The sequence below is a fragment of the Ornithorhynchus anatinus genome, chromosome X1 (assembly GCF_004115215.2).
Source record: "Ornithorhynchus anatinus isolate Pmale09 chromosome X1, mOrnAna1.pri.v4, whole genome shotgun sequence".
Taxonomy (NCBI): domain Eukaryota; kingdom Metazoa; phylum Chordata; class Mammalia; order Monotremata; family Ornithorhynchidae; genus Ornithorhynchus; species Ornithorhynchus anatinus.
The window spans coordinates 21705852-21733133 of NC_041749.1; the positions used below are offsets into that span (position 1 = coordinate 21705852).

The 27282-nt window shown below is 40.7% G+C and overlaps 1 protein-coding gene and 1 non-coding gene across 2 annotated transcripts; both read left to right on the top strand.

The window, feature by feature from the left end:
- On the top strand, positions 1-27282 carry PANK3 (pantothenate kinase 3). Its single transcript, XM_007655255.4, has 7 exons — positions 1-138; positions 15604-15956; positions 17392-17645; positions 20063-20239; positions 21852-21975; positions 22637-22762; positions 24843-27282. Exons 1-7 carry the CDS (start codon positions 111-113, stop codon positions 24891-24893), a joined length of 1113 nt encoding a protein of 370 aa, XP_007653445.1. The 5' UTR covers positions 1-110; the 3' UTR covers positions 24894-27282.
- Positions 22275-22398, top strand: MIR103-1 (microRNA mir-103-1). Its single transcript, NR_034886.1, has one exon. It is a non-coding gene; the product is annotated as a microRNA mir-103-1 (primary transcript).

The following is a 27282-nucleotide window of genomic DNA, read 5'->3' on the forward strand; positions in this document are numbered from 1 at the left end:
TCGGTCGGTCGGTCGGTCGGTCGGCGGGTCCCGCAGCGTTGAGGGCAAGGTGTTTGGCCTCCGCGTCCCCGGCCCTCCCCGCCGTCGCTCCAGCCCCTCCGCTGGGCGCCATGAAGATCAAGGATGCCAAGAAGCCATGTAAGCCGGGGAGGCGGGGAGGGGAGACGCCCCGACACCACCCTCCTTCCCCCTCCGCCGTCCGCCTCGCTTCGGCCGCTCCTCTCGCCGACAGCAACCGTGTCGGCATTTGTTAGGCGCTCACTCTCTGCTCGGCGCTCTTAATGTTAATGAGCACGTTGGGATTTGTTAAGCGCTTACTTCTGCGCTCAGCACTGTTAGTATTAATAATCGCGTTGGGATTTGTTAAGCCCTTACTATGTGCGCAACACTGTTTAATCTTAAGAATCGTGTCGGGATTTGTGAAGCGCTGACTCTGTGCTCAACACTGTTTAATATTAATAATCGCGTGGGGATTTGTGAAGCGCTGACTCTGTGCTCAGCACTGTTAACCTTGATGATAACGTGGGGATTTGTTAAGGGCTTACTCTGTGCTCAGCACTGGCAATAGTGTCGGGATTTGTTAAGGGCTGTGTGCTGAGCGCTGTTAATAATGTTGGGATTTGTTAAGCCCTTACTATGTGCTGAGTGCTCTTAACATAATAATAATGTTGGGGTTTGTTAAGCCCTTACTATGTGCTGAGTGTTATTAACATAATAATGTTGGGGTTTGTTAAGCCCTTACTATGTGCTGAGTGTTATTAATATAATAATAATGTTGGGATTTGTGAAGCCCTTACTCTGTGCTCAGCGCTGTTAATATTAATAATCATGTTGGGATTTGTGAAGCGCTGACTCTGTGCTCAACACTGCTTATATTAATAATCACGTGGGGATTTGTTAAGCGCTGACTCTGTGCTCAGCACTGTTAACCATGATGATAACGTGGGGATTTGTTAAGGGCTTACTCTGTGCTCAGCACTGGCAATAATGTCGGGATTTGTTAAGGGCTATGTGCTGAGCGCTGTTAATAATGTTGGGATTTGTTAAGCCCTTACTATGTGCTGAGTGTTATTAATATAATAATAATGTTGGGATTTGTTAAGCCCTTACTATGTGCTGAGTGCTATTAATGTAATAATAATGTTGGGATTTGTTAAGCCCTTACTATGTGTTGAGTGCTATTAATGTAATTATAATGTTGGGATTTGTTGAGCGTTTACTATGTGCTTAGCACTGTTAATCATAATAATCCTGTTGGGGTTTGTTAAGGGCTTACTATGTGCTGAGCACTGTTAATAATGTTGGGATTTGTTAAGGGCTTGCTGAGTGCTATTAATATAATAATAATGTTGGGATTTGTTAAGGGCTATATGCCCAGCACTGTTAATCGTAATAATGTTGGGATTTGTTAAGCGCTGACTTTGGGCCAAACACTGCCCGACACAAGCTGGGGAGGGGGGGGATGCGAGGTCATCAGGTGGTCCCACCTGGGGCTCGCCATTTCATCCCCCCTTTTAATCATAATAATAACAACGTGGGGATTTGTTAAGCACGTACTATATGCTGAGCATGAGCACTGTTAATCATAATAATGTTGGGATTTGTTAAGCACTTACTATGTGCCGAGCACTGTTCCGAGCGCCGGGGTAGATACAGGGTAATGAGGTGGTCTCACGTGAGGCTCGCGTTCTTCATCCCCCTTTTAATCGTAATAATTATGGTATTTGTTAAGCACTTACTATGTGCAGAGCACTGTTCTAAGCGCCGGGGTAGATAGAGGGTAATCAGGTTGTCCCACGGGAGGCTCATAGTCTTCATCCCCGTTTGACAGATGAGGGAACTGAGGCCCGGAGAAGGGAAGTGACTTGCCCATGGTACCACAGCTGACAAGTGGCAGGGCTGGGATTAGAACCCACCACTTCTGACTCCCCAGTCCAGGCTCTTGCCACGGAACCAGGGAGCGCTTACTATGCAGAGTACTGTACTGAGTGCTTGGAATGGACGATTCGGTGACAGAGAGAGACCGTCCCTTTCCAATGACGGGCTAACAGCCTAAACGCTGTATTAAGCACTTGGAATGGAAAATTGGGCAACAGAGACAGTCCCGCCCCAGGCTCGCAATCTTATCCTTGTATTTCTCCCCAGTCCTTCGTGGCTAATCCCGGACCTGACACTTGTCTGCTTTGTGACCTTGGAGAAGTCGCATGACTTTTCTGTGCCTCAGTTCCCTCATCTGCAAAATGGGGATTCATTCAGTAGTATTTATGGGGCACTTACTATGTGCAGAGCACTATACTGAGCACTTGGCATGGTCGATTGGGCGACCGACAGAGACCGTCCCTGCCCAGTAATGGGCTCACAGTCTTGTCCTTGCATTTCTTCCCAGTCCTTCGTTGCTGATCCCGGCTAATAATAATAATGATGGTATTTCTTAGGCGTTTACTATTCATTCATTCAATAGTATTTATTGAGCGCTTAGTATGTGCAGAGTACTGTACTAAGCGCTTGGAATGTACAAATCAGCAACAGATAGAGACAGTCCCTGCCCATTGATGGGTTTACAATCTAATCGGGGGAGACAGACAAAAACAATAGCAATAAATAGAATCAAGGGGCTTACTATGTGCAAAGCACTGTTGTCAGTGCTGGGAGGGGATACAAAGTGATCAGGCAGGTTGTCCCACGTGGGGCTTACAGTCTTAATCCCCATTTTCCAACTGAGGTAACTGAGGCACAGAGAAGCAAAGTGACTTGCCCAGAGTCACACAGCTGACAAGTGGCGGAGCCAGAATTAGAACCTCTGACCTCTGACTCCCAAGCCCGGGCTCTTTCCACTCTGACACTTGTCTGCTTTGTGACCTTGGGGAAGTCACGTGACTTTTCTGTGCCTCAGTTCCCTCATCTGCAAAATGGGGATTCATTCAGTAGTATTTATGGAGCACTTACTATGTGCAGAGCACCGTGCTGAGCGCTTGGCATGGACGATTGGGTAACAGAGACCGTCCCTGCCCACTAACGGGCTCACAGTCTAAAGACAACATCAAGATAAATAGAATCAAGGATATTTGGGCGGTGTTTTGGGGAGAGGCCCCAATCCTGCTGTTTGCTGTGTTCCTCCCTTCCCGCTTTGAGAAAAGACCTCCCTGAAAGGAAACAAAAACACCCCGAAAGAGACCAAATGACGATGGCCAGCGCTCTTCTTTGGCGACCGAAAGGTGATGTCGGAGCCTCTGGCCTCCCACCTCGTAGAGGAGATGAGGATCGTCATTCATTCAGTCGTATTTATTGAGCGCTTACTATGTGCAGAGCACTGGACTTAGCTCTTGGAGTGTACAATTGGGCAACAGAGACAATCCCTGCCCCACGACGGGCTCACGGTCTCAACGGGGGAGACGGACAGCAGAGCGCCTTCCCCGGGTTCACGTCCTCATCCGGCAGCTCGTACCTGTCCAAAGCTTTTCAGGTCATCGTCTAGGGGGTGGGGGGGGGATTTATGGGATGCCGAGCGCTGTACTGAGCGCTCGGGAGAGTACACTCTTAATGGTGGTATTTGCTCAGCGTTTACTATGTGCAAAGCACTGCTCTAAGTGCTGGGGGGGGATACAAGGTGGATTAGGTTGTCCCATGTGGGGCTCACAGTTTTAATCCCCATTTTCCAGATGAGGTCACTGAGGCCCAGAGAAGTGAAGTGAGTTGCCCAAAGTCACACAGCTGGCAAGCGGCGGAGCAGGGATTAGAACCCAAGACTTCTGACCCCCAAGCCCAGCCTCTTTCCACCCAGCCACAGAGTTAATAAGATCCCGGCCCACGAGGAGTCTTCCATTTAGCTGGGGAGACACATGTTAAAGTTAATCCCAGAAATCCTATATCCTCTATAGAACGAGCCCGACTACGTGTTTTGTTTTGTTTTGTTCTGCTTTGCTGTCTGTCTCCCCCGTTTAGACTGTGAACCCGTCATTGGGCAGGGATGGTCTCTATCTGTCGCCCAGTTGTCCATTCCAAGCGCTTAGTCCAGTGCTCTGCACATAGTAAGCACTCAATAAATACTATTGAATGAATGAGCCCTTCTTCCCGCTATGATTTATTCTTATGCCATTCAGTCATGTTTATTAAGCGCTCCCTGTGTGCATCTGTTAAGCGCTTAGTCGATATCAAGCACCGTCCTAAGCACTGGAGTAGGTACAAGGTAATCGGGTCAACGCAGGCCCCGTCCCACCTCGGGCTCACAGTCCAAGTAAGTGGTTGGATGTAACCTAGAGGAACCGTCCAACTTCTTTGTGTTAAGACGCAGATAAGTGTTTATGGAAATGACAGGTGCCACGATGCCCATTTCTCCCCGATCGTGGGTACACACAGAGGTGATGTAGGGGAAGGAGAAGAGGAAGAAGAAAAGGATCGGTTTTAGTTTTCATTGAATTAAGAGATTTGTTGGCTCCGGCGCCTGCCACATATGCAAACATATACTCTTCAATCATGCATATATTTTTCTGTCCCGATGTAATCAGTGGTTTTTATTGAGCACTTACTGTGTGCACAGTCAACTCTTAATCACTCTCAGCTCTCCGCCCTCCTGTCTTCCTTCGCTAATTCCCTCATGCTACCCAATCTTCACACTTTGCTCCACTATCACCAGCGTACTTACCTCTGCTTGAGTCTCGCTTGGGACTCCCGCTTGGGAAAATTAAACTATAATGATAGTTTTTTGTCTGTGTAAAGTACCTTTCCCCTCTTGCTCTCTGCAGTCAAAAATCCCCGACTTTTTGCAAAAAAAAATTAAAAAAAATAACTCCACACTATGGTCTAGGTACAGTTTATAACTCTAAAATTATTCCCTCGGGAAAGTTTCAGTTTATTCTTAATTTGAGTCTGACCTGACCTGTCTCATAACCGACCCCTTGTCCATGTGTTCCCTCTGGTCTGGAACTTCCTCCTCCCTCCTCTGACAAACCACCACTTTCCCTCCCCATCTTCAAAGCGCTTCTAAAATAATTTCTTCTCCAAGAGGCCTCATTTCTCCTATTCGCCCTCCCTTCTGCGTTGCCTATGTACTTGGGTACGTAGCCCTTAGGCGCTTTGATACTTACCCCGGGGTGCTTATGTACCTGTCCTTTCCCCATCTGCAATTTATTTTAATATCTCTCCTCCCCTGCTGTGTGGGCTGGGATTATCCTGAGCAACTCTATACTGCATTTTTCCAAACGTTTAGTATAGTAAGCATTCAGTAAATGCATCGATTGATTGCATGTGCACTGTACTTAGTGGTTGGGAGAGTATAATAAATTAAGTAGACACCATCCCCGCCATCAAGGAGCTTACACTCTAGTGGATTACTTCAGTTTTAAAAATACTGTTATGATGAAAACTAATCCTTCATTTTCTATGCATCTGCTATCTCATTGTCAAAGCCCCTGCTCTGTTAGTGCTTATGGTGTATTGAAGCACAGCAGCTGGTCGTCTGTCTTAAAATACCTTTTTTTAAACCAAGGACAATTCAGTTTTCTGGGTTTGTTCTTTTTTTTCCAGATATCTTTGCCTTTCTTTTTGCCAGAATGACTATCTGGCATCCGTTTTAAGGTTAAAGGAAATTTTTACAAGATGAATTATCTCTTCTGCTATAAGAGGATTGACTTTGAGAAATATGATTGTAATGTATCAAGATAGAGTGAAAAGACTTGTTAGGTATTTCTAATTTAGGCAGGAGGTCACTTAATGCTAAAGAACAGAATCCTCTCTATGTAGGCAGTTCTTGGATTCATAATCAGTAAAGCAATTTGGGTTATAAAGTGTTAATACCTAGAGTGACTTTGGAGATTTTATTCTGTCTTTAGTTATGAAAAGTGTTGAATTATGCTGTGATGATCAAGTCTGACAACTTTGGAATTGTTAATCTTGCACATTTTCCCAACTCCTTTAATTATGTAAAATGTCCCTTAATTTAGGTTCACCTGTGGCCAAAACTTACATTTGATTGACTCCTATGTATAAGTTTCAAGGTCAACATTCTTTTTGCCCTAAAACTGTCATTCTGACCTCAGTTTCAATGCCACTGAGCAGTCATCATCTCATCATTATCTTTGCTTGTCCTTGAGAGATGTTGTAATTCTTTCTTGTAAAGGTTAAGATCTGAATATATGGATTGGTTGGGGAAATAGTTCTTAAGGAAATTGTTGCTCTGGCCTTTTTTCGAAACTTTTTCTGAAAACCTGGAGGTCCAGCATTTCAATCATAAAATGAATCGCCAAGCTGAACTTGGCAAATATAGCTAGTAAATTCATTCAATCGTATTTATTGAGTGCCTCCTGTGTGCAGTGCACTGTACTAAGCGCTTGGAAAGTACAATTCAGCAACAGATAGCAGCAATCTCTATCCAGCAATGGACTCACAGTCTAGAAAGGGGTAGATAGATGACAAAACAAAACAAGTAGGCATATTGGGTGCACTCAAGTTCTATTAACTCTTTATTTTTTCACCTTTTAGATACTGAAAAATTGCATTCGTCCTGGTCAAAGACAAAAAGATGCCTTTTCTTCTGTAAATAGCCAGTTCCCTTATAACCCAGTGGTGAGATTCTTAAAGAACCCAGCATTAAGGAAAATCATTGTTGTTGTATGAAGACCTTGACTGGTGCCACGTGCTTGTGGACGATTGTTTCTTCTGAAATCCAGGCAGAACACATTGTCAGCAGAGGAGTGCCTAATTCCCCTACCATGGTCTATCCATCAGCCAGTGGGATTTATTGAACATGTACTATGGGCAGAGCACTGTACTATCCAAAATGTATTAGGGGAACACTGACTATATAAGCAGTTCCCCCTGCAGTAAGGGAGTTGTGTTATGTTGTAGGAGCAGGCAGCAAATAGGTGAACCATCTGTCATAATCATTTATTGAGAGCTTACTGCAGACAGTAAGTATAATACAGCAGAGTTGGTAGATATGTTTCCTGCCCACAAGGAGCTTAGAGGCTAGAGGATTATTATTTTAGCCTCACATATTTTCGCTCTTCCTAATTCATTCTTATTGAATCCCTCCCTTCTAATTTCCAATCGTTGGGGAGTCAGAAGTGAACTTTTCACTTAATAGGAATTTACAAATGGGATCCGAGCCAAAGGAAGGCACTAAGCAGGGAAAGCCATTTCTCTTTTTAGGTCGTCTTTGGTCTGTCCAAGCAAAGTGTGCTTCTGGGGAAGTGTAATTTCCCTGCTTACAGCTTCTTGGCCGGTGTGTTGCCCTTCTGACTGAGCTTCTGGGTGACGGTGAGAATAGTTACTGTTCAGCAACGGTGGTGGTATTTTGTAGCACATGGATGGCCAGATGTAGAATCAGTATCCCATGATGAAGGATGGCGCACAGAGATCCCAGCTCTACCGCGTGTCTGCTGTGTGACTGTGGGCAAGTCACTTCAGTTTCTCTGGACCTCAGTTACCTCATCGCTTATATATGTGTTAAGGCTGTGAGCCCCACATAATAATAATAATGCTGTTGGTATTTTTTAAGCACTTACTATGTGCAGAGCACTGTTCTAAGCGCTGGGGGAGATACAGGGTAATGCAGTTGTCCCACGTGAGGCTCACATGGGACGTGGACTGTGTACAACCTGGTTAGCTTGTATCTATCGCCAGTACAGTGCCTGGCACACAGTCAGCACTTAAGTACCATAAGAAAAAGGATGGGTGCTGGCTGGCTGCATCTTTGTTTTGGGAGAGATCATTCCTCCTGGGAGTGGCGGTTGTGGGGTTGGTGTCGCAGGTAGAACAGTTGTTGGAAACAGTCTTTCCAGATCTGTCCCAGAGTGGTTGGAATAGACACCATCTGAAACAATTGTGTTTGTGTATGTGCGTGTGCACACACTTCTCTGACGGCCCTGCCATTTTCCAGTTCTGGTCTACCTAGTTGTCCCGAGAATAACTTTTATGTTATCTTATTGTTGGTCTTTGTTTTGCTTTTTCACTTTTCCCCTGGCTTTATTAAGCATTCAAATTGGGCGTGGAAAATACCGAAGGCACAGTGACCTTTTAGGCTCAGATTTCAAATACTTTGTTCTGTGACGGGTTTCCCTACACTTGGTTTCCAAGCGTTTGCAGTGCGTATTGCTGAGCTTAGGGATACAGAGATAGGGTGGATGGTTTGTACAGAGTATCACTGCTGATGCAAAAAGTAACATTTGAAATTGTCCCGTTGGTAGTAGGACATACCTTTCTTCTCTTAACCTTGGTCCCTTAGTGTTCACCCCAAATGGCGTGAAATCTGGGATCATAAATCAGGGATGAAATCTGACAGCGGCATCGTTCCTCAAACGAAGGAATAACTCTTCCATATTCCAAAAACTCCCATATGACCAAAAAATCATTTTGGGTCAATAATTGTTTCACTGGAAAATAGAATTTGAAAGAATAAGAAATAAATAAGGCATATATTCACCTGTCTCACAAGGTGAAATTCAAGAAAGTTGTAGAAAACTGAAAGTCTTATAAAGATCGTTTCCAGATTTGAAGCAAACTATTGCACCTGTGGGGAACCAGTTTGTAACAACTTGGATTCTAGTAAATAGCCAATTTAAATGGTTGTAATACATTTCCTTTACAGTGCTAATGGACTGATTACAGATCTGCATGTGATCCCCCTCAACTTTTCTACATTTCTGGTAGAACCTCATCTTATAACCTTGTCAGTCCTCTGTTATTTTAAGTATGTCCGATTCATCCATTCAAATCACGTTGTTAAAAAGTTAACTTATGGCAAAAAGGTCTGTGTTCAGAAAATCATTAAAAACATTAAACATTAAAAACACAAGACTTTTTCCTATATTACATCTTTTGAAGGATTTCATTCTTGATTTAAAAATCATAAAATGATATGGTGACCTCCAGCAGAATAAAATAAAAATGATCATTTATGGGTGCTTTAAGCCAGCTAATTAGAAGTTGGGGTTTTTGCAGGCAATCCAAGTAATAATAATATAGTCAGTATAAAATTACCGGGCCCAAGGCAACTGAGAATATATAGAATATATTGTGTGCTGTTGTAATGAAGGTAATCGATTAAAATAATGTAAATTGGAGAACGACTTTTGAAATTTGGTTTTTTTGTGGGGTTGGGTCTTTTTGGTTTTTTTTTGGTTTCCTTCCAGGTAAAACGTTAACATGCACAAAGAGAACTAATGTTCTAATTTAGCTCCTCTTTGTCAAGGGTGTTATGCTATTTCCTGAGGCAAAAGAATTAAATAGATCTTATTCTCAAAAGCTTGGTGTGACTTAACGTGTCCTATTTTGTAACTTCTTATTTAAGAAATTACAAAATAGCACATGCAAGTCATGTAAACTTTTTGAGAGGTGTGCTATCTTTTCAGTCCAATTGTAAATGATGGTGTTTCGCTTTGTTGAGAAGTAATACAGAAATTACTTGTATTGAAGCATTTCAGTTTACAGAATTAGGGGATCGGGCGTGGGCCTGTAAATCAGAGGACCCGGGTTTTAATACCTGTACCGTCACTTGCCTGATGTGTGACCTTGAGTAAATTGCTTCTCTGCCTCAGTTTCCTCATCTGTAAAGTGGGCATTCAGTACCTATTCTACCTCCTCCTGAGCCTTGAGCCCCATGTGGGACAGGGACTACCCAACCTGATTATATCTACCCGAGTGTCCACTGGGTGGTGCAGAGCAAATAATTTAAATATTATTTTTATAATTATGATTATAACAATACCAACATTTGCAAACTGTTTGGAAGTTATGGGCCCCATTCAGGCTTAAGGAATACTATTCCGTCAGACTATTATTATTGTTATTTTTCAGTTGAAAAACAAACACACAGTGCTGACAGTTTTCAAAACATATATGGCACTGTTTCAAAACATCAGAGCAATCAGTAGTATTTAAGTGCTTACTATTTGTAGAGGACTGTGCTAAGTGTTTGGGAGAGCATATAACTTAATGCCATATATGTTCTGAAAATTGCCCGTATTTTGTGGTGGCTTTTCAGCTGAAAAATAGCAGTAATATTCCGCAGGACTGGTATTGCTTAAGCCCGAATGGTGCTGATATTCTTTAATATATCAGATAAAACTCATTTATACCATGCTTTGCTAGGAATTAACTGCTTGCCTCCATGGTAGTTCAGCATTGTTGACTAATGATTAGAGAGCTATTAGATAACCAGCCTTTTTTTTTGACTAATCAGTTGCTAAAGGTGAATTGTCTTTTTTTGTGCACATGGTGGAGTGGGGGAGGTTGGGGTTTTGTCACTGACCGCAGTTCACATAGGCCCAGGTAAGGATGAGAGGGCAGCAAAATAAGAACAGGAACATTTCAGGAAAGATTAGCAAATGATAATTCAAAGCTGCAGATAGTTATGGTATTTACAGTCAGTCTGTGTAATGCTTCATTTAACGGAAAAAAATGCCTTATCTGATTCTAAGTTGCTGACTATTTTATTATAAGCATTTCCTAACTTACACCCATAATATAGTACTAGTCTGTTGTTGACTGTCAGTCGATTAGTCATTTACTAAGTGCTTACTGGGTGCAGAAGGGCAATTTACTAAGTGCTTGGTGTATATATACATATATATATGAGCACATATACATAAGTATAAACATATATGTATATTTTATACATATTCATATGAGTATATAACAGATACATCCCTACCCATGAGCTTACAGTCTAGAGGTTTCAGTATATTCACTTTTTTTAACCTACTTAGAAAGAATGGCCTGGCTAAATATAGCTTTTTTAATGCTAACTACTTGTTTTTGCAGTCTGGGTTTGAAGGAACTGGAGTTTTCTATGACTTCTAGGTTTAAATAAATAGGGTCTTAGTTTTGTAATATGCCTTTTTACCCACCTCAGTTGGAGCGCTTTGTAGAGTTCTCATTAACCTGCACATTTTGGGGGAGCAGAATGCAACTGAATTTCCATTTTATGGATGAGAAATAAAGTATCAGTACTTGAATCAGGGCCAGACAGCGGTTCACTGATTTGCGAAGAATTGAGCACTTACCTTCTGAATCCTTGATATGTCCTTGCTGCTGCTTCAGCTTAGAACTTTTCTCCATTCCAAGCAGTGATCCTCAGAGTTTTAGCCCAAATAGTGGCCATAGTGTTGAAATTAAGGGGTGTCCATGCAAAAGTTGAATCAGTTAATCAAAAGTATTGATTGATTCAGTGCAGAACACTGTTGGTAGAACCAACGTTATTTTTCCTTTGCTCAATAGGGTTAGCAAGGGTAATAGTTCTCATTCAACTCCCACTAGTTTTCTTTGTGTATATGTCCTAAAAATGACTTCCTCAGATATTAGTGCATCATAATATTCTAGCTTGCATGTTAGGATGAATTAATTAAGATTCTCACACTCTATTCCACAAACAATGCCGTCAGCTTCTGAGAGATGTTTCCAAATTCTTTGGCATAAAATTAGTTTTAGGCATTTGAGTTTTGAAATAGTAACCATTTTGCTCATTGTAAATATGAAGCTAGACTTTCCATTTCATGAAGCCATTTTGTTCTATTGAAAAAGTAGCAGGTGGAGATTGTTTCATCAAATAGTTTTAGTCCTAATTTGTTCTGGGTGAGTCCCATACTTAGAAGAAATTTTGGGTGGGTTTTCATTTAAAATCATGTGTATTGGTATGAAAGACTGTAATAGAGTGTAACAGCTCAGTTTTCAAAAACTCTTAATTTGGGTTTGTCCGTCTATTTTCATCCCCAAAGAGGGTCCTTTTTTAGAGAAGGTTCATGGAGAATAATCATTTATATGGAAATCCTTAATTATGAACAAGATTTGATTTTTCCAGTACAAGTTCATTCTACTGCCAGAAATACCAATGTGTACACTAGATGATACTATATCCTAGGGATCATAAAATGACTTTTTAAATCCTGGTTTTCATATGTGGATTTGGAAAAGTAAACGTTCATTTTCTTATCCTTTCTGTTTTTTCCTTTATAAGACTATCTGGTGAGGATTGCTTAATGCTTGTGAAGAGCTTGGAAGGCAGAACAGCTGTATAGTGCTAATTAGGGATTTTCATTTGGAAATGGGATCCTTCGGGTATTTATAGACTTTGTCCCAAATAAAGACCCCAGGATTGGGAAAAAAAAAATAGCACAAAGGTTTGAAACCAGAAGCATGTTAACTCTTTGTTTTCCCTATAAGCATTTGCAGTTTTGTTTTCTAAGTTTATTTTGATAGGCCTTAAAGGACTTTGAAAATTTTATGTCCAACCTTCTAGGTAGGTAAAGATTAGATTTATTGAAGTCAAAAGTCTTTTTGTACAAAGACTTGTCATGACTGCTAGCCCCAAATCCAAAAAAGACTTTGTACAAAAATAGTGAGTTTTTCTCACAAATACCCTGGAAATAGAGAGATGAATGAAAAATAAACATCCTGATTATTCCCGTACCAGAAAGACTCCTTTGTTTTATAAAATACACCATGAAAACTGCCCTAATTAAATATTTATTCAGCAGTGTGGAATTAAGTTTTTCTTCTTGGTCTGTTGAATAAATAGAGCCTCCCCTTCCTGCCCTATAAGTGTACTCACCAAAGGGACTTTAATTTGATATTAACTCTCCTTATGATTTGTGTCATTGTTGCAACTGTACTCCAGGTTTTGTTGAGCCAGGAAGAATGTCACAAGATCTGAAACCCCAAAGTAACTTTTTAAACCAATAAATCATAGGTGTTTGGTGGTTTTTTTAATTCTCCAAAACACAGTCATTTATAAAACTGAAGGTTGTGTCCTCATGTAGTTACTTTCATGAGCCACCTCAGGAAAGTAACTACATATTTTAATTTACCAGCCTTTTAGAAATGTTTTATATCATTTTTATATTGCTCCCTCCAGGGGTTGAATGGGGAGCCGGGAGGGAGGAGTTGAGACCATTTTTTTTTTCCATCCTCATAGATATTTGGAATGTACTCCCAGCCTTATTCATCCCAGCCAGAGTTTCTGAGGGGTGGAAAGACCCCAAATTAGATCTTTCTGACTTTTCAGTTCTTCATACCCTGTCCTTTCTCCTTTAAAAGATCCACTCCCTTTCCGACCCCCACACTCAGAAACGCTATCACCTGTGTTGTCACCATAAGTGAGGAAGATAGGATCTGCAGTTCCTATTTGCATTTGTTGGAATCAATCAATCAATCAGTGATATTGAGCGTTTACTCTTTGTAGAGGACTGTACTGAGCGCTTGGGAGAGGTACAGTACAACAGAGTTGGTAGACACTTTCTCTGCCCATAAGGAATTTACAGTCTAGAGGAATAAGATTACCCGGATCTCTGAATAATTGGAGATTCGGTTATCCCTGAGGACCCAAACATGCCACACTGGGCCTTGCTGAGCCATCCCCTGTATGCTCGGAATCTGTAATGGGATTAGTATGGATTTTCCATCCCTCTAGTTTACTTTTTTTTTCTTTAAATGGTATTTAAATGCTTACTGTGTGCCAGGCACTTGTACTAAGCGCTGGGCTAGATACAAAGTAATCAGGTTGAACACATTCCCTGTCCCACATAGGACTCACAGTCTAAATCCCCATTTTACAGATGAGATAACTGAAGCACGGAAAAGTTAAGTGACTTACCCAAGGTCACACAGCTGACAAGTCGTGGAATTGGGCTTGGAACCCAGCTCTCTCTGACTTCCAGGCCCATGCTCTATCCAGTAAGCCACACTGCTTCTATTGAGTAAATGTCTTCCATCAACTGCAAGCTCCTAATCCTCTCTCAGTGATTCCAGTGATTTACATTCTCCTGACTTGACTCCCAACTTTAAGATTTCATGCAATCAGTCAGTGGTATTTATTGAGTACTTACTGTGTACAGAGCACTGTACTAAACGCTTTGGAGATGAGAGTATATCAGAGTTGGTAGACCCTGACTACTTGTAAGCATTGAAACACAGAACTCAGGGGAGACAGTTTCCCAACTCTATAAAGATAGTGTGCCGGATCGTTTAAGGGGACGTTGCGCCCTCCAAATCACTGAATTCTGAGCCTATAGAATTAGAGTTCCTTCGATTGTTCGATGGTACCTGTTGCCTGACTGATAATGTAATGCTGAGAGCTGCATTAATATGCAAATTTAAGACTTTTTTCACTCACTTTACGATGGTTCTCTGGGTTATACAGATTATCAGCTATCCAAAATTTACCTAGTCCCAAGGAATTCAGATAATTGAGGTTGTGCTATATTTCAAACCATTTTTGCCTTCCTCTTCCACTGCTCCAGGGATCTGTCTGCAGTTCCGCTCGGGTGCCATTATTTAGTTCTCAGGGATTCGACATGCATAGCTAAGGAGAAAAGGGAAAAGAAGAAAAGGAGGGGGAAAATAGTGGGAGCCAGAGGGGAGAAGGAAAAAGAAAGGAGACACAGAAGTACATTGCCTATCCCATCATTCAGTTGGACTCTAAGCTCTTTTTAGGCAGGGAGTGAGTCAGCAAACTGTGTTGCATTGTACTCTCCCAACACTTAGTACAGTGCTTAGTACAGCACACCGTAAGTCCTCCCAAAATATCACTGATTGATTGGACCCCAACAAATTGCTCATTTGTTATAGATAATGTTGCTTCCCTAATGGACGACCCTGTCATCAAGATAAAAATAGCAAATGACATATGAGAAATCCATTGGGACCAAGCTATGATGGTATAGCCAAGTTGATGTCCTAAACAGAAACATTCTAGAAACTACTTTGCAGCAATTTTAATTAAGATACGGGGAGGCGGTTTGAAAAACTTCCTTCGCACTGACTTCCATTATTTCTAACTCATCTGAAGCGCAAAGATGTCAAGTCAGGAGAATGTGAAAACATTTTTAAGGAAGAGATGAAAAAGGAAGTGGCATTTTAGAGAACTGCTGTTTTCCTGACAAGTCTTACATGCAAATTGTTACCCCATTCTGCCCGGTACTCGATAGCTGATTTACTACATGTTAAGAAAAAATGCATTTAAAAAATTAATAGCCTTTGGAATTTTGTGTTGAAAGCTGTGCTTCTATTTTATGAAGCTAATTGAAGAATTAGTATTTTTGTGTTTATAACAGAGTTCAGCCTTGGGAGCAAGGATAAAGTATCATCTTAACATATATAAAACATGTCACTGAATAAAAAGCTTGATGTGCTCTGACCTAATTTATCGCAATAGGACACGAGAAAAATTGTGAGAGGACCTGGGTTCTAATCCGGATCTGCCACTTGTCTGCTGTGTGACCTTGGGCAACTCACTTTAATTTCTCCATGCCTTTTCCGTCATCTGTAAAGTGGGGATTAAGACTGAGTCCCATGTGACACAAGGACTGTGTCCAGGCTGATGAGCTTGAATCTACCCCAGTGCTTAGTTCAGTGCCTACCTCATAGTAAGCGCTTAACAAATGGCCATTAAATAATCCTCATAGTTATTTTCCCTTTAGTTACTGTATGATTAATTCAGAAGATGTTGCTGAAACTGGCTTTTGAAGAAAAGAAGTTTTCAGATAACAGGTTTTCAAACTCGTGTTGCATTTGTGGATGTTGGTGGGTGTTTGGGTTTTTTTTGGTTTGTTGGGTTTTTTTTGGAGAATGGGGGACCAAAGCATTGATTTCCTTCGTTTCTCATATTCACAGCTTTCCCATGGTTTGGCATGGACATTGGGGGATCCCTCGTGAAGCTCGCATATTTTGAGCCTATCGATATCACAGCAGAGGAGGAGCAGGAAGAAGTTGAAAGTTTAAAAAGTATCCGGAAATATCTGACTTCCAATGTTGCCTACGGATCCACTGGCATTCGGGACGTCCATCTGGAGTTGAAGGACTTGACGCTCTTTGGCCGAAGAGGGAACTTGCACTTTATCAGATTCCCAACCCATGACCTGCCTACTTTTATCCAAATGGGAAGAGATAAAAACTTCTCAACACTACACACAGTGCTGTGCGCCACCGGAGGTGGTGCTTACAAGTTTGAAAAAGAATTTCGTACAGTAGGTATCACGGCTGGTTAGAGGGCCCGGGCCGAAGTTGATGACACCTGACGTGTTCAAAATTCACATTTAAAGAGTTCTGGCGATACTTGAAATTCATGGGATGTCACATTAATCATCCACAAATGCCCTTTATCAATTGTTTAACTGCTGTTTATAGGAAAAAATGACGAATGTTCACCTGACCAATTGGGCTAGTTGGAGAGTTTAAAGACCTAAATATAATTTAACATGATGTGCTAATGATCTCTTATTATGCAAGTTCCCATTCTGGAGTTGGATCTCCGTGAGATTGAGTTTCAGATTTGATTAGTTCCTTTCAGACAATGTAGGGTTAAGATAGCTCAGTTAATGAGCCTGAGGTTGTAATTTACCATCTACTGACTTCCTTTGGCCAAAGCAACACTCCTGTTTCCAAACCTGGAAAAATGCGTTTGGTGGGAAAGGTGGGGATTTTATAGTAAAGCGAGCCTATTTGCCTTTTGCTCCTTCATTTCCTTTTTTGTAGATATAATCTATGCAAATAATATTCAGTTTATCTCTCTGAAATGCATTTGCAGATTCTAATCTATGCTCAGGATCATCATCCTTAGATTACAGTAAATCGACCAGCGACTGCAGCAGCCCTTGCTTTTTTCCGACATTCCGACAGCTTCTCTACCAAGTAACCTGCACTCCATTCAGTGTTGTTTTTTGTACACTTACTGCGTGCAGAGCACTGTACTGAGCACTTTAGAAGGTTGACTCACTTGTCTCCTTGGTCATAGACCTGAGGAATAACTAATGAAGCCCAGGAATAATTGTGGTTTTCGTGTTCCCCTCCTTCTCTCATCTGTTTCTCTTTCTTGCAGGTTTAAGCATGCTTATTTTTGACTGTCATGAACCCTTTCACACTTTACCCCTGTGACCCAAGTCACGGGAATCTCTAATCCCAGCCTTCCATAAACCTTTAGTATTTTGCCAGCCAAGGGTACTTTCAAAACTCTAACCACAGCAGTTCACAAGGAAAACCCTTAAGATACAGTAACAAAGCAATAAAAATAATGAAGGTGGGAGGCCACTCAGATGGTTTCTGTTAATTGCTACTGCAGAAGAGCCAAACCCTCATGAACGTTCTCAGTATATATAGGTAGGAGCCAAACCCCCCAAATACTACAACAGAAAGCTTTGGGAAGTCAGGAAGTGTCCTACGAAATATTTTGAAGGTAGTAATGTTCTTTTATCTTCATTGGAAAGGAGAGAGTGAAATTTTAAATATCAAAAACGAATACAGATGTTAGTGTTGTTATCCCAAATTTTGAGCCCTTTTCTATTTTCCTGAATAGAAAAGATATGCCCCAATTCACATGGTGATGTATAGCTTTTAAATAAATGTCTGATTTGCTTTTGTTTCCTGAATTATTGTTAATTCTGTCTTTTTTTTTTTTTTGGTCAGATTGGAAATCTGCAGCTGCACAAAGTGGATGAACTTGATTGCCTTGTAAAGGGCTTAATGTATATAGATTCCGTCAGTTTTAACGGACAGGCGGAGTGCTATTATTTTGGCAATGCCTCAGAACCCGAAAGATGCCAAAAGATGCCTTTTAACCTAGATGACCCTTACCCGCTGTTGGTTGTAAACATTGGTTCTGGAGTCAGCATTTTAGCGGTCCACTCCAAAGACAACTATAAAAGGGTGACAGGAACAAGGTAGTTACCTTTTTATTTTTAATATAACTCACATCTTCAGACTACTTAGTATACAAGCTCTAAGCCTGTAGCAGTGGCTTAGGTGGCCAGGATGGGGAAAGAGGTTCCAGACTTGGCTGGAATTACTTCCTTTTGAAATGATTTGACTTTCCATGTTTGAGGATTGGATGGGTAAGTCGGCTTCTCCTTTCCCTGTGGCTTTTTATTTTTTTAAGCTTTTTTCTTAGTTGCTCTAGTGAGGTTGGCGGGGACAGGTGTAACGGCTGTGTGTTTGGGTGTGTTGGGAGGGCTGCACTGGGGAAGGGGAAACAGGTGGAGGTGGGCTGGAAGTCTACCACCTGCCTAACCCGGGCTTATCTCTGCCCCCGCAACCCCCGGCTATGACTAGGGCAGCTGCAAGCTGGGAAGGGTGTCAACTGGGTTGGTGCTGTCAAATAAAAGTAAAGAAAAAGTCAGCCAGTTATGGAGACTGGGCCAGTCGGCCTGGGGGTGGATGAGTAGTACAGCTTAGTACAGAGCTCTGCACACGGTAAGCGCTCCGTAAATATGATTGGTTGCTGAGGGGAGGTTGAGGTTGGTGGCTATGGCCAGACTAACTCAAAAAGAAAATAAAGAATAAAGGAGAAGAGAACGGTGGGATGAAAGGGGAGCAGGTGCAAGGATGGCTTATAAGAAAGTTGCCCCAGGGAGGAGGCAGGCGGGTAGAAGCAGTGTAAACAGTGGACCTCTCTGCAGCTAAAATTGTCCCTCCAGTCTGGAAGCTCGTTGTGGGCAGGGAATGTGTCTGTTTATTGTTGCATTGTACTCTCCCAAGTGCTTAGTACAGTGTTCTGCACACAGTAAGTGTTCAATAAGCACAACTGAATGAATTGTACTAAGCATTGGGATGGATACAAGCCAATCAGGTTGTACACAGTCCATGTCCCACATGGGCTCACAGTCTTAATCGCCATTTTATAGATGAAGTAAATGAGGCACAGAGAAGTTGTGACTTGCCCAATGTCACACAGCAGACAAGCGGCAGAGCCGGGGTTAGGACTAATAGGCTAGAGGCTTGCTGCTTCAAGTATTATACCAATTTTGTATTTAAATTTAATTAGTCTCAGTTTATTAATTAAATTTAAATATAAAATACTTCTAGAATACTTTCCTTTGGAAATATAAGTATTATTGGGCTTTCCTAAACCATAGTTTACTTACCTAGAGGAATCTTTCTCTTGTCACTTGTTTGATATTCATAGTGGCTGAATGAATTAACTAAAATGTAATTTGGGGGTTACTGGTGCTTCACAGGGTAAATCTAGAGAATGTCCTTTGGGTCCCACAGATTTTGGCTGGTGATGCTTGGTCCATGTCAGAAATATGACAGATGGTCTCAGTCATACTTAGATATTTTATTTGTTTTCAAGTATTATTAAGGTTTTTATTCCATGTGATGCTCAGTCTCTTTCAAGGAGAGGATTAAATTGTTAATTCCCAGAATAAGTTGCTTACTAGGGAATCTTAGTAGCTAATAAGCAGGTGATTACAATTGAAATAGATTAGAAGCTTCTTTGCAAAGTGGTTTAATCGGGTTTCATTAGAACCTGCCATCTCTCTTGGGCTAATTTCATTTAGCACATAAATGAAACCTTTTTATTCAGATTTTGCTATTTTCAAGAATCGCTTAGTTGGCAGCCATAGATTTGAGGAGGTATTTTAAAGAGTCAAAAAAAAAAAACAGTCTTTCTTGTCCACTGAATAAAGACTAGGGACTGTTAAGAAATATTGAATGTATTTGGTTATGGGAAACCTGCAGATTCCATGCATCTTGCTAAGTAAAATAAAATTTAAAATTAGAATAGTTCTATTGTAATTCAGTATTAAATGTGATCAATGTTTTTGGCACTAGTTGATTTTTGTTCTGGAACTTGAAATATCTTTTTGGAAAATGGAGCAAAAACAGGTTATTTGAATCAGCTCTACTGAACTTCTTGGAATAATTAATTTTGACTTGACAGGTATTCCTTCAAACCATATAACTCCATTAGCAATACCAGATCAAATTATATACTCACTTCCTTCTAAAGATCTCATAGCTCTACCCATATCTTTTCACAGAATTCCTATAAGATAGGAAAGCAGATATCTCATTTTTAGAAATGGGAGAATTGAGACAAGGAGGTCAACTTAACTTTACCCAGCTCACCAAATCAGTCACGAACCCGAACTGACTTTTTTTTTGGCACATGTCTTCGTGATGGAATTAAAGCTCAAGTTTTGATGATTCAGTCCCCATTTTTCACCTACTCCCTATGTATTTAATGTATCTTGTCCAGGATTCTTCCTTAGCTCCTTATTGGGGAATGCATGTTATCTGAGTAATGTTGGGGAGAATCTTAATCAAACTCATAACCCCAAGTTTTCTTTTATCTTAGCCTTGGAGGAGGTACTTTCTTAGGTTTGTGCAGTTTGTTGACTGGCTGTGGAAGTTTTGAAGAAGCTCTCGAAATGGCATCCAAAGGCGACAGCACACAAGCAGACAAATTGGTCCGGGATATTTATGGAGGAGACTATGAAAGATTTGGCTTGCCAGGATGGGCTGTAGCATCTAGGTAAGCATCTCCTTATGCTTCCCTCACTGAGCTTGTTTAGTTTTGAGCTTAGACTAAACGTTTGGGAAACCATATGCATTGGAGACTAATGTGTAATGAGGTTGGTATATTAAAATAACAGAAAGATGAATTTGGGACAAAGATTTTGAATTCTTCACAGTACAGAAGTAATTCCCAGATTTTGTTATGCTTCCTATTAGTAGTTTTCAATATAATGAAGGAAGCAGTCATACAAAACAGAGGAAAAGCAAGGCTAAAGTAAGGAGTCAAGTGAATATGCCAGGTTGAAATATCAGGGAAAAAAGAGAGTAAGTGTGCAAGTGAATATTTAGGAAGCACTTACTAAGCAGTGTGGCCTAGTGGATAGAGCCATGGGCCTGGGAGTCAGAAAGACCTAGGTTCTAATCCTGGCTCTGCCACTTGTTTCCTGTGTGTGACCTTGGGCAAATCACTTAACTTCTCTGTGCCTCATTTTACCTCATCTGTTAAATGGAGATTAAGACCATGAGCCCTATGATGAGCCCTATGTGGGACAGGGACTGTGTCCAACCTGATTAATTTGTATCTACCCCAGCACTTAGTACAGTGCCTGGCTCTTAGTAAGTGTTTAATACATACCATAAAAAAGCACTATTATTGCTACTATTAATAATGATGGTATTTGTTAAGCGCTTACTATGTACCAAGCAATAATAATAATAATGTTGGTATTTGTTAAGCGCTTACTATGTGCCGAGCACTGTTCTAAGCGCTAGGGTAGACATAGGAGAATCAGGTTGTCCCAAATGGGGGCTCACAGTCTTAATCCCCATTTTACAGATGAGGTAACTGAGGCCCAGAGAAGTTAAGTGACTTGCCCACAGTCACACAGCTGACAAGTGGCCGAGCCGGGATTTGAACTCATGACCTCTGACTCCAAAGCCCGTGCTCTTTCCACTGAGCCACGCTGCTTCGTTCTAAGCGCTGGGGTAGATACAGAGTAATCAGGTTGTCCCACATGGGGCTCACAGTCTTAATCCCCATTTTACAGATGAGGTAACTGAGGCACAGAGAAGTGAAGTGGCTTGCCCTAGATCGCACAGCAGACAAGTTGTGGGAGCGGGGATTAGAACCCACGTCCTCTGACTCCCAGGCCTGTGCTCTTGCCACTAAGTCACACTGCTTCATTTGGCTATTATGTAGATATATCAGTGCTGAGGATGGCAAGAAAAAGTCAGGTGCTGAAGATGGATATGACTTGTGGTGGGGATTGGAGACAGCTTCCTGAAAGAGATGAGCCTCTAGGCTTGTGGTGTGGCAGATTTAAGAGATGACAGAGTTGGAGGGAGGAAATTAGAGGCATGGGAGGAGCAAAGAGTGAGAGAAGTTGGAGAACGGCACTTCTTTAAAATAGGCAGATGACAAAATATTGTTTGTGAATACAGCATGTTCATGAAAGTTTTAAAAATGTCCTTAATCTTCATGAATTAAGATAGTATTTACAGGTTTGTGGCTGATTCCTCTGCTAAGTTTTGAGGCATCAGATCATAGTATTTCTAGTACTAGGTCTGATTTTTTTTTTTCTCTCTCTCCCCCCCCCCCCCGCCCCCAATTCTTTTCCCCCTTGTTCTAGTTTTGGAAATATGATTTACAAGGAGAAACAGGAATCTGTTAGTAAAGAAGATCTGGCCAGAGCCACTTTAGTTACTATCACTAACAATATTGGCTCCATAGCACGGATGTGTGCTGTTAATGAGGTAAGCTTTGAGCTCTAAATTTTCACAAAATCAACATAAATCTGCCGGAACCTAGTAGGGTGACATTGAATTCCCTAAGGAGGTGATGTGGAATGTCTGAATTCAGTCTAAACCACGTTTGCCTGCCAGATATTCGCATAACAAGAAAGTTAGTTTAGAAGAGAAGTCTATCAGGAAACAGAAAATTCAAACCATTTAACTGCACAACCAAGTAGTAGTTCAAAAAAAAAATGAATGTGAAACTGTTTTAGCCAACTGCAGATCCAAATTATTTGTGTCTTAAACTATTAGAATGAAAACTTGAACTGTAAACATGTGGAAGATTGCTCCTTGCCCTCGGCTTCTTTACAGTGCTGCCTTGTTGCATATGGATCAAGCAGCATTGTACAGGGCTATGAGGGCATTGAGACTTTATCTTCAAAGAAAAAATGTGGATTTGAAATGTAGCTTGGTTATTTCAGATTATATTTAATAATTTAAGTTGCAATATTATCCTTTCAGTGTTAATTAGTACTTTTAATGCAAATTATTAATATTTGAGTGTTCTGAATTAAAATCTTCTTATCCCTGATGGTTTTCCAGAAATAATTTTGCCTATAGCTTTTTTTTTTCTTTATAGGGTTTGGAATAGAAGCCCTCTCATTTGTTCTTATCTTTCCAGAAAATTAACAGAGTTGTCTTTGTTGGAAACTTTTTACGAGTCAATACTCTGTCGATGAAACTCCTGGCATACGCACTGGATTACTGGTCCAAAGGCCAACTGAAAGCATTGTTTCTAGAACATGAGGTATAGTATGAAAATGATGTTTTGAATCATAACCTTACCTGTCTAAGGGCAATGTCAGAGTTGTAAAGGTAACTGTGCATAAGCTGTTGGTTGATGGCTGTGGTGGCAGAGGAGGCAGGATGTGGGATGAGAGGTCATCTGTGGGAAGCTCGAGCACTTGACATTCTGTCAAACTTTCTGAAAGGTCAGACTGATAGATATCATGTAGAGTTAGACCTCTCTGTCTGACATTCCACAACCACATCTCCCAGCTCCAAGCTGCTGGGGCCTCAAGCTTTCCAAAGCTGTGTTTCTTCCTAGGGTTAAACGATAGACTCTGTGTTGGACTTAATCAAAAAATCTTGGCAGGAACGTGGGATTTTTGAGTCAGTTCAGTTAATCATATTTGAGAGCTTACTGTGTACAGAGCACTGTACTAAGCGCTTGGGAGAGTACAATATAAAAGACACATTCCCTGCCCACAAACAAGCTTACATAGTCTAGAGGACTGAGTATCCAACCAGCATTTTTACTGTGTTAATATAGTACAGTTAGTAAACTTAATTTTCTTTTTAAAAAAACACAAAAAACGAAGTGTGTAATTCAAGGGCAAACTTGGTAAAATTCTAATAAGCAGCTTACTGCTACGGAAAAGGGGCTTAATGGGGAACCTTCCACCTGCACTTCCCACTGCTCTGTCCAAGCAGATTTCAGTTCACTCTGGAAAACATCTAGGAATAGCTAGCTACTACTAAATCAGTAGTAACTAAACTACTAAATACTAGCTTGTTTGAATTCATCCTCAAATGGAATCCATGGCAGCTGGCACTCCTATGCCTTTTCCGTTGTCCTCTCTCAAGAAGTACAGGGTTCTTCACAGAGGAAGCATTCAATAAATACCATTGATTTGTTGACCCAGATTTGTCTGATGTGAATGCAAATCATAGTATGTGTACTGTAGCAGTGATTTAGGAGTCCTTTGAGCCTATGTTTAGTCTCCTGACTTTCTGTCTGGATGTTTTGCTAGTGTTTCACAATTCTTCTTCTTAACAAGTAGCATAAGTCCTAAACTTTTTGAAAGGTCAGACTGATAGATATCATGTAGAGTTAGACCTCTCTGTAATTTGCTTCCTTACATTAAATTTTAAGGTAATACTCTCAAATGATTTCATTTGGCTTCAGAGCTCTCCATCATCTTGCCCCCTTCTACCTCACCTCCCTTTTCTGTTTCTACTGCCCAACCCGTACACCCTGCGCCTCTGACACTCATCTCCTCACTGTCCCCCGTTCACGCCTATCCTGCCGTCTACCTCTGGCCCACATCCTCCCGCTGTCCTGGAATGCCCTCCCTCCTCACCTCTGCCAAACTAACTCTCTTCCCCTCTTCAAAGCCCTACTGAGAGCTCACCTCCTCCAAGAGGCCTTCCCAGACTGAGCTTTCCCTTTTCCCTCTGCTCCCCCTCCTCTCCCTCCCCCCACCCTCTGCTCTTCCCCCTTGCCCCTTCCCCTCTCCTCAGCACTGTGCTCATTTGTATATATTATTTATTACCCTATTTATTTTGTTAATGAGCTGTACATCCCCTTGATTCTATTTATCTTGATAATGTTGTCTTGTTTTTGTTCTGTTTTGCTTTGCTGTCCATCTCCCCCAATTAGACTGTGAGCCCGTCATTGGGCAGGGATTGTCTCTATCTGTGGCCGAATTGTACATTCCAAGCGCTTAGTACAGTGCTCTGCACATAGTAAACACTCAAATACTGTTGAATGAATCTAGTGCCCTTTCCTCTACTCTTACTCGTACTTCCCCATTCCTCACATCATCCTGCCAATCACTGCGGGGCAGAGAATCACTGCACAAGAACAGACGAGGGTTGAATGTGTTTGCAGTAGCCTGAAATGCGAGGATTGACCTTAATCTCTTTGCAACCCTCCTTTGGGGAACACTGGTAAAAGTGTAAAAGAGTTTATAAAGAAAATGATTATGGAAAAGGCAGGAAGTTTTTGAAGAAAAAATACCTTGCCGGATTAATAAATTACTGAATAATATGTTAATGTGCTTGTGTTTTGTATAAATATTTTTCTGAAATTTCTCTAATTTTAGGGCTACTTTGGAGCAGTTGGGGCTCTCCTTGGGCTGCCAAATTTCAGCTAAAACATCAGAAGTCACTGTCGCATCAAGGCCATCCAGGTAGAACAAAAAACACATTCTTTAAGTTGATGGGAACCAAAGGAAGAAAAGAAAAAAAAACCCAGCAATGCTGCTGTTTTTTTTTTTTTGGTGTGTGTGTGTGTTAATGTTAAGCTGCTGTAAATTGCCATATTAAAGTGAGATATTGGTAATGAGTAAAAGCATTTCTGATCAAAATGCTTTAAGGGTTTGATCTTACATTGCCCTATACATGAAGCCAGTATTAAATCCTTAAAATGCAATACAATCTCTGAATATTCAACATCTTAAAAGGAATTTCATTTTTTTTCAAGTACTCAACAGTAAAGTGCTGAATACTCCAAGCTTAAATGTTCTGAAGTTTAACAGACCTATGAAAGTCATTTGTTCGGAGGGTTTTGATACAAGTCTTTATTTTAATGCCTTTCAGTTGTATTTTATTTGCATAAAAACACTCATTCCTTGCATTGGAAACGCATCAGAACAACTTACGTGCCATTCTGAGAAAATCTAGTATAGAATATTTCACTTGATGTGTAATGTTACATGTTATAATGTTTCTGATATATCCCAAGAGGTAGGTTTCTGGGTTCTTCACCCAATAAAAATAATCTTTTGTTCCTTGAGCTCTATAACTGAACTAAAATAGCTTAACATCTGTATTAAATTGACTATAGAAAACTGCTCTACACTTGCAGAGCACTGTAATTTTGGTTTCATCAAATTGGTACTAGGAACTGCTTTGAAATACCCTTTGGGTCAGAACTGAATTAAGGCATTACACTCAATCTGTTTAAAGATATAATACTTACAATTTAGCCATTTAGTTTCCTAATTGGTTATATTCAGTTAACTCTCAGGATTGATAATGGCTCAAGAGTTTGTAGTGTCGGTGGTGTCCATAATATCTATGATTGTCTCAAAGTAGAGGTGGGTTTTTTTTTTTTAAAAAAAAAAGAATGCTGAACAATCAAACCAAGAGTTTTGGAGTTCTATTACCAGAAAGTCGCCCTATTTAGTCTCATAAGACATTTTGTCAATCTATGGGAAATCATTTTGCAGGTTTTCTTGTTATTCAGAGACAGTGTTGCAGAATTTATAAAAGGATCAGTATCTTGTACATCCCGGCAGTAAAACTCATTACAGTTCCAGTTTTTCTAGACTCAGTTTGGGATTAACTTTAAATATTAAGTAATTTTGGGTAAATCTGTGAACTTTTTCAGACTTTTTTTTACTTGGCCCCAGTTAAGTGTTATAGCATGGAAGTTGTTTATATTTTAGTAGCTAAGAGTCAAAAAATAAACACTTCCATTTTTGCCCAGGAAACATTACCCCAAGAACTGAGCAGCAGTTTATTTTACTTTAAATGAAGTAGTATTATGACCACAACAGCTCAACAGACTTAAAAGAAAAAAAGGAGTATTACACTTTTAAAACAGGCCAGCCATTTTTTCAGGATCTGCTCCCTGACGGGGTAGATCAGACATGCCTTTTGACTCCTTGTGTGCAGGGAACATGTCTACCAACTCTGTTATAGTGTACTCTCCCAAGTGAATAGTACAGTGCTCTTCACATAGTAAGCGCTCAAATACTATTGATTGACCTTGTCAGCCGTATGACTCTTTTATTCTAAATACCTGGGAGCAGGAGGATGGGTCGGATGGATAGGGAACTCCAGTCAGTTTAAAGCTCTGGGTGGATCTTAGTAGCATTAACATCTACAGTAACCTACAGAAATGGCCTTTGCAGCCTCAAAATAGTCTTTCCCCACTAGTGGATATTTCAGCCATATTTTCAGTTTCAGTTGCTTTAAAGACTTCAGATATGTGTTCCATTTGATTGAAAAAATCTGACATCTTTTCTTGAGGGTTTCTTCAGGCTCTCAACCAATTAATGCAGTTTTATATAAACTACCCAAGGTTTTAGGTCAATGTTCTGATATACTTACAGTTGCAGTCCTTCAAATTATAGAGGGGAAAAGTGATAATTACATTCCCCGTCGAATTAGCTCTGCAGCTGACCTTTTAAAAATAAAAGGTATATTTAAAGCAAGATGACCAAAATTGCTCTCTTCATGGAAAAATAACTTGTTTTGGGGCTCTGGGACCTTATTGATGCTGGAATTAATTACAATTCAGCTTTATTATAACTGAGAAGTCTATTCCATGCTCTTGGCCATTAGCGACTTTTTTGGCTGTTTCCACGTGAACCTTATGCCACAAGAGTGTAAGTGGAAGAACATGTAATAGCTCTGAAGAAAGTAAATATATTAAGAGTGTATTTCTTGGTCATCCAAGCACTAGTTCCCAATAAATATGCTCTTTTCCAATCCACTATAATCACAAAGATTACTGTCTATTAGAAATAACTCAAA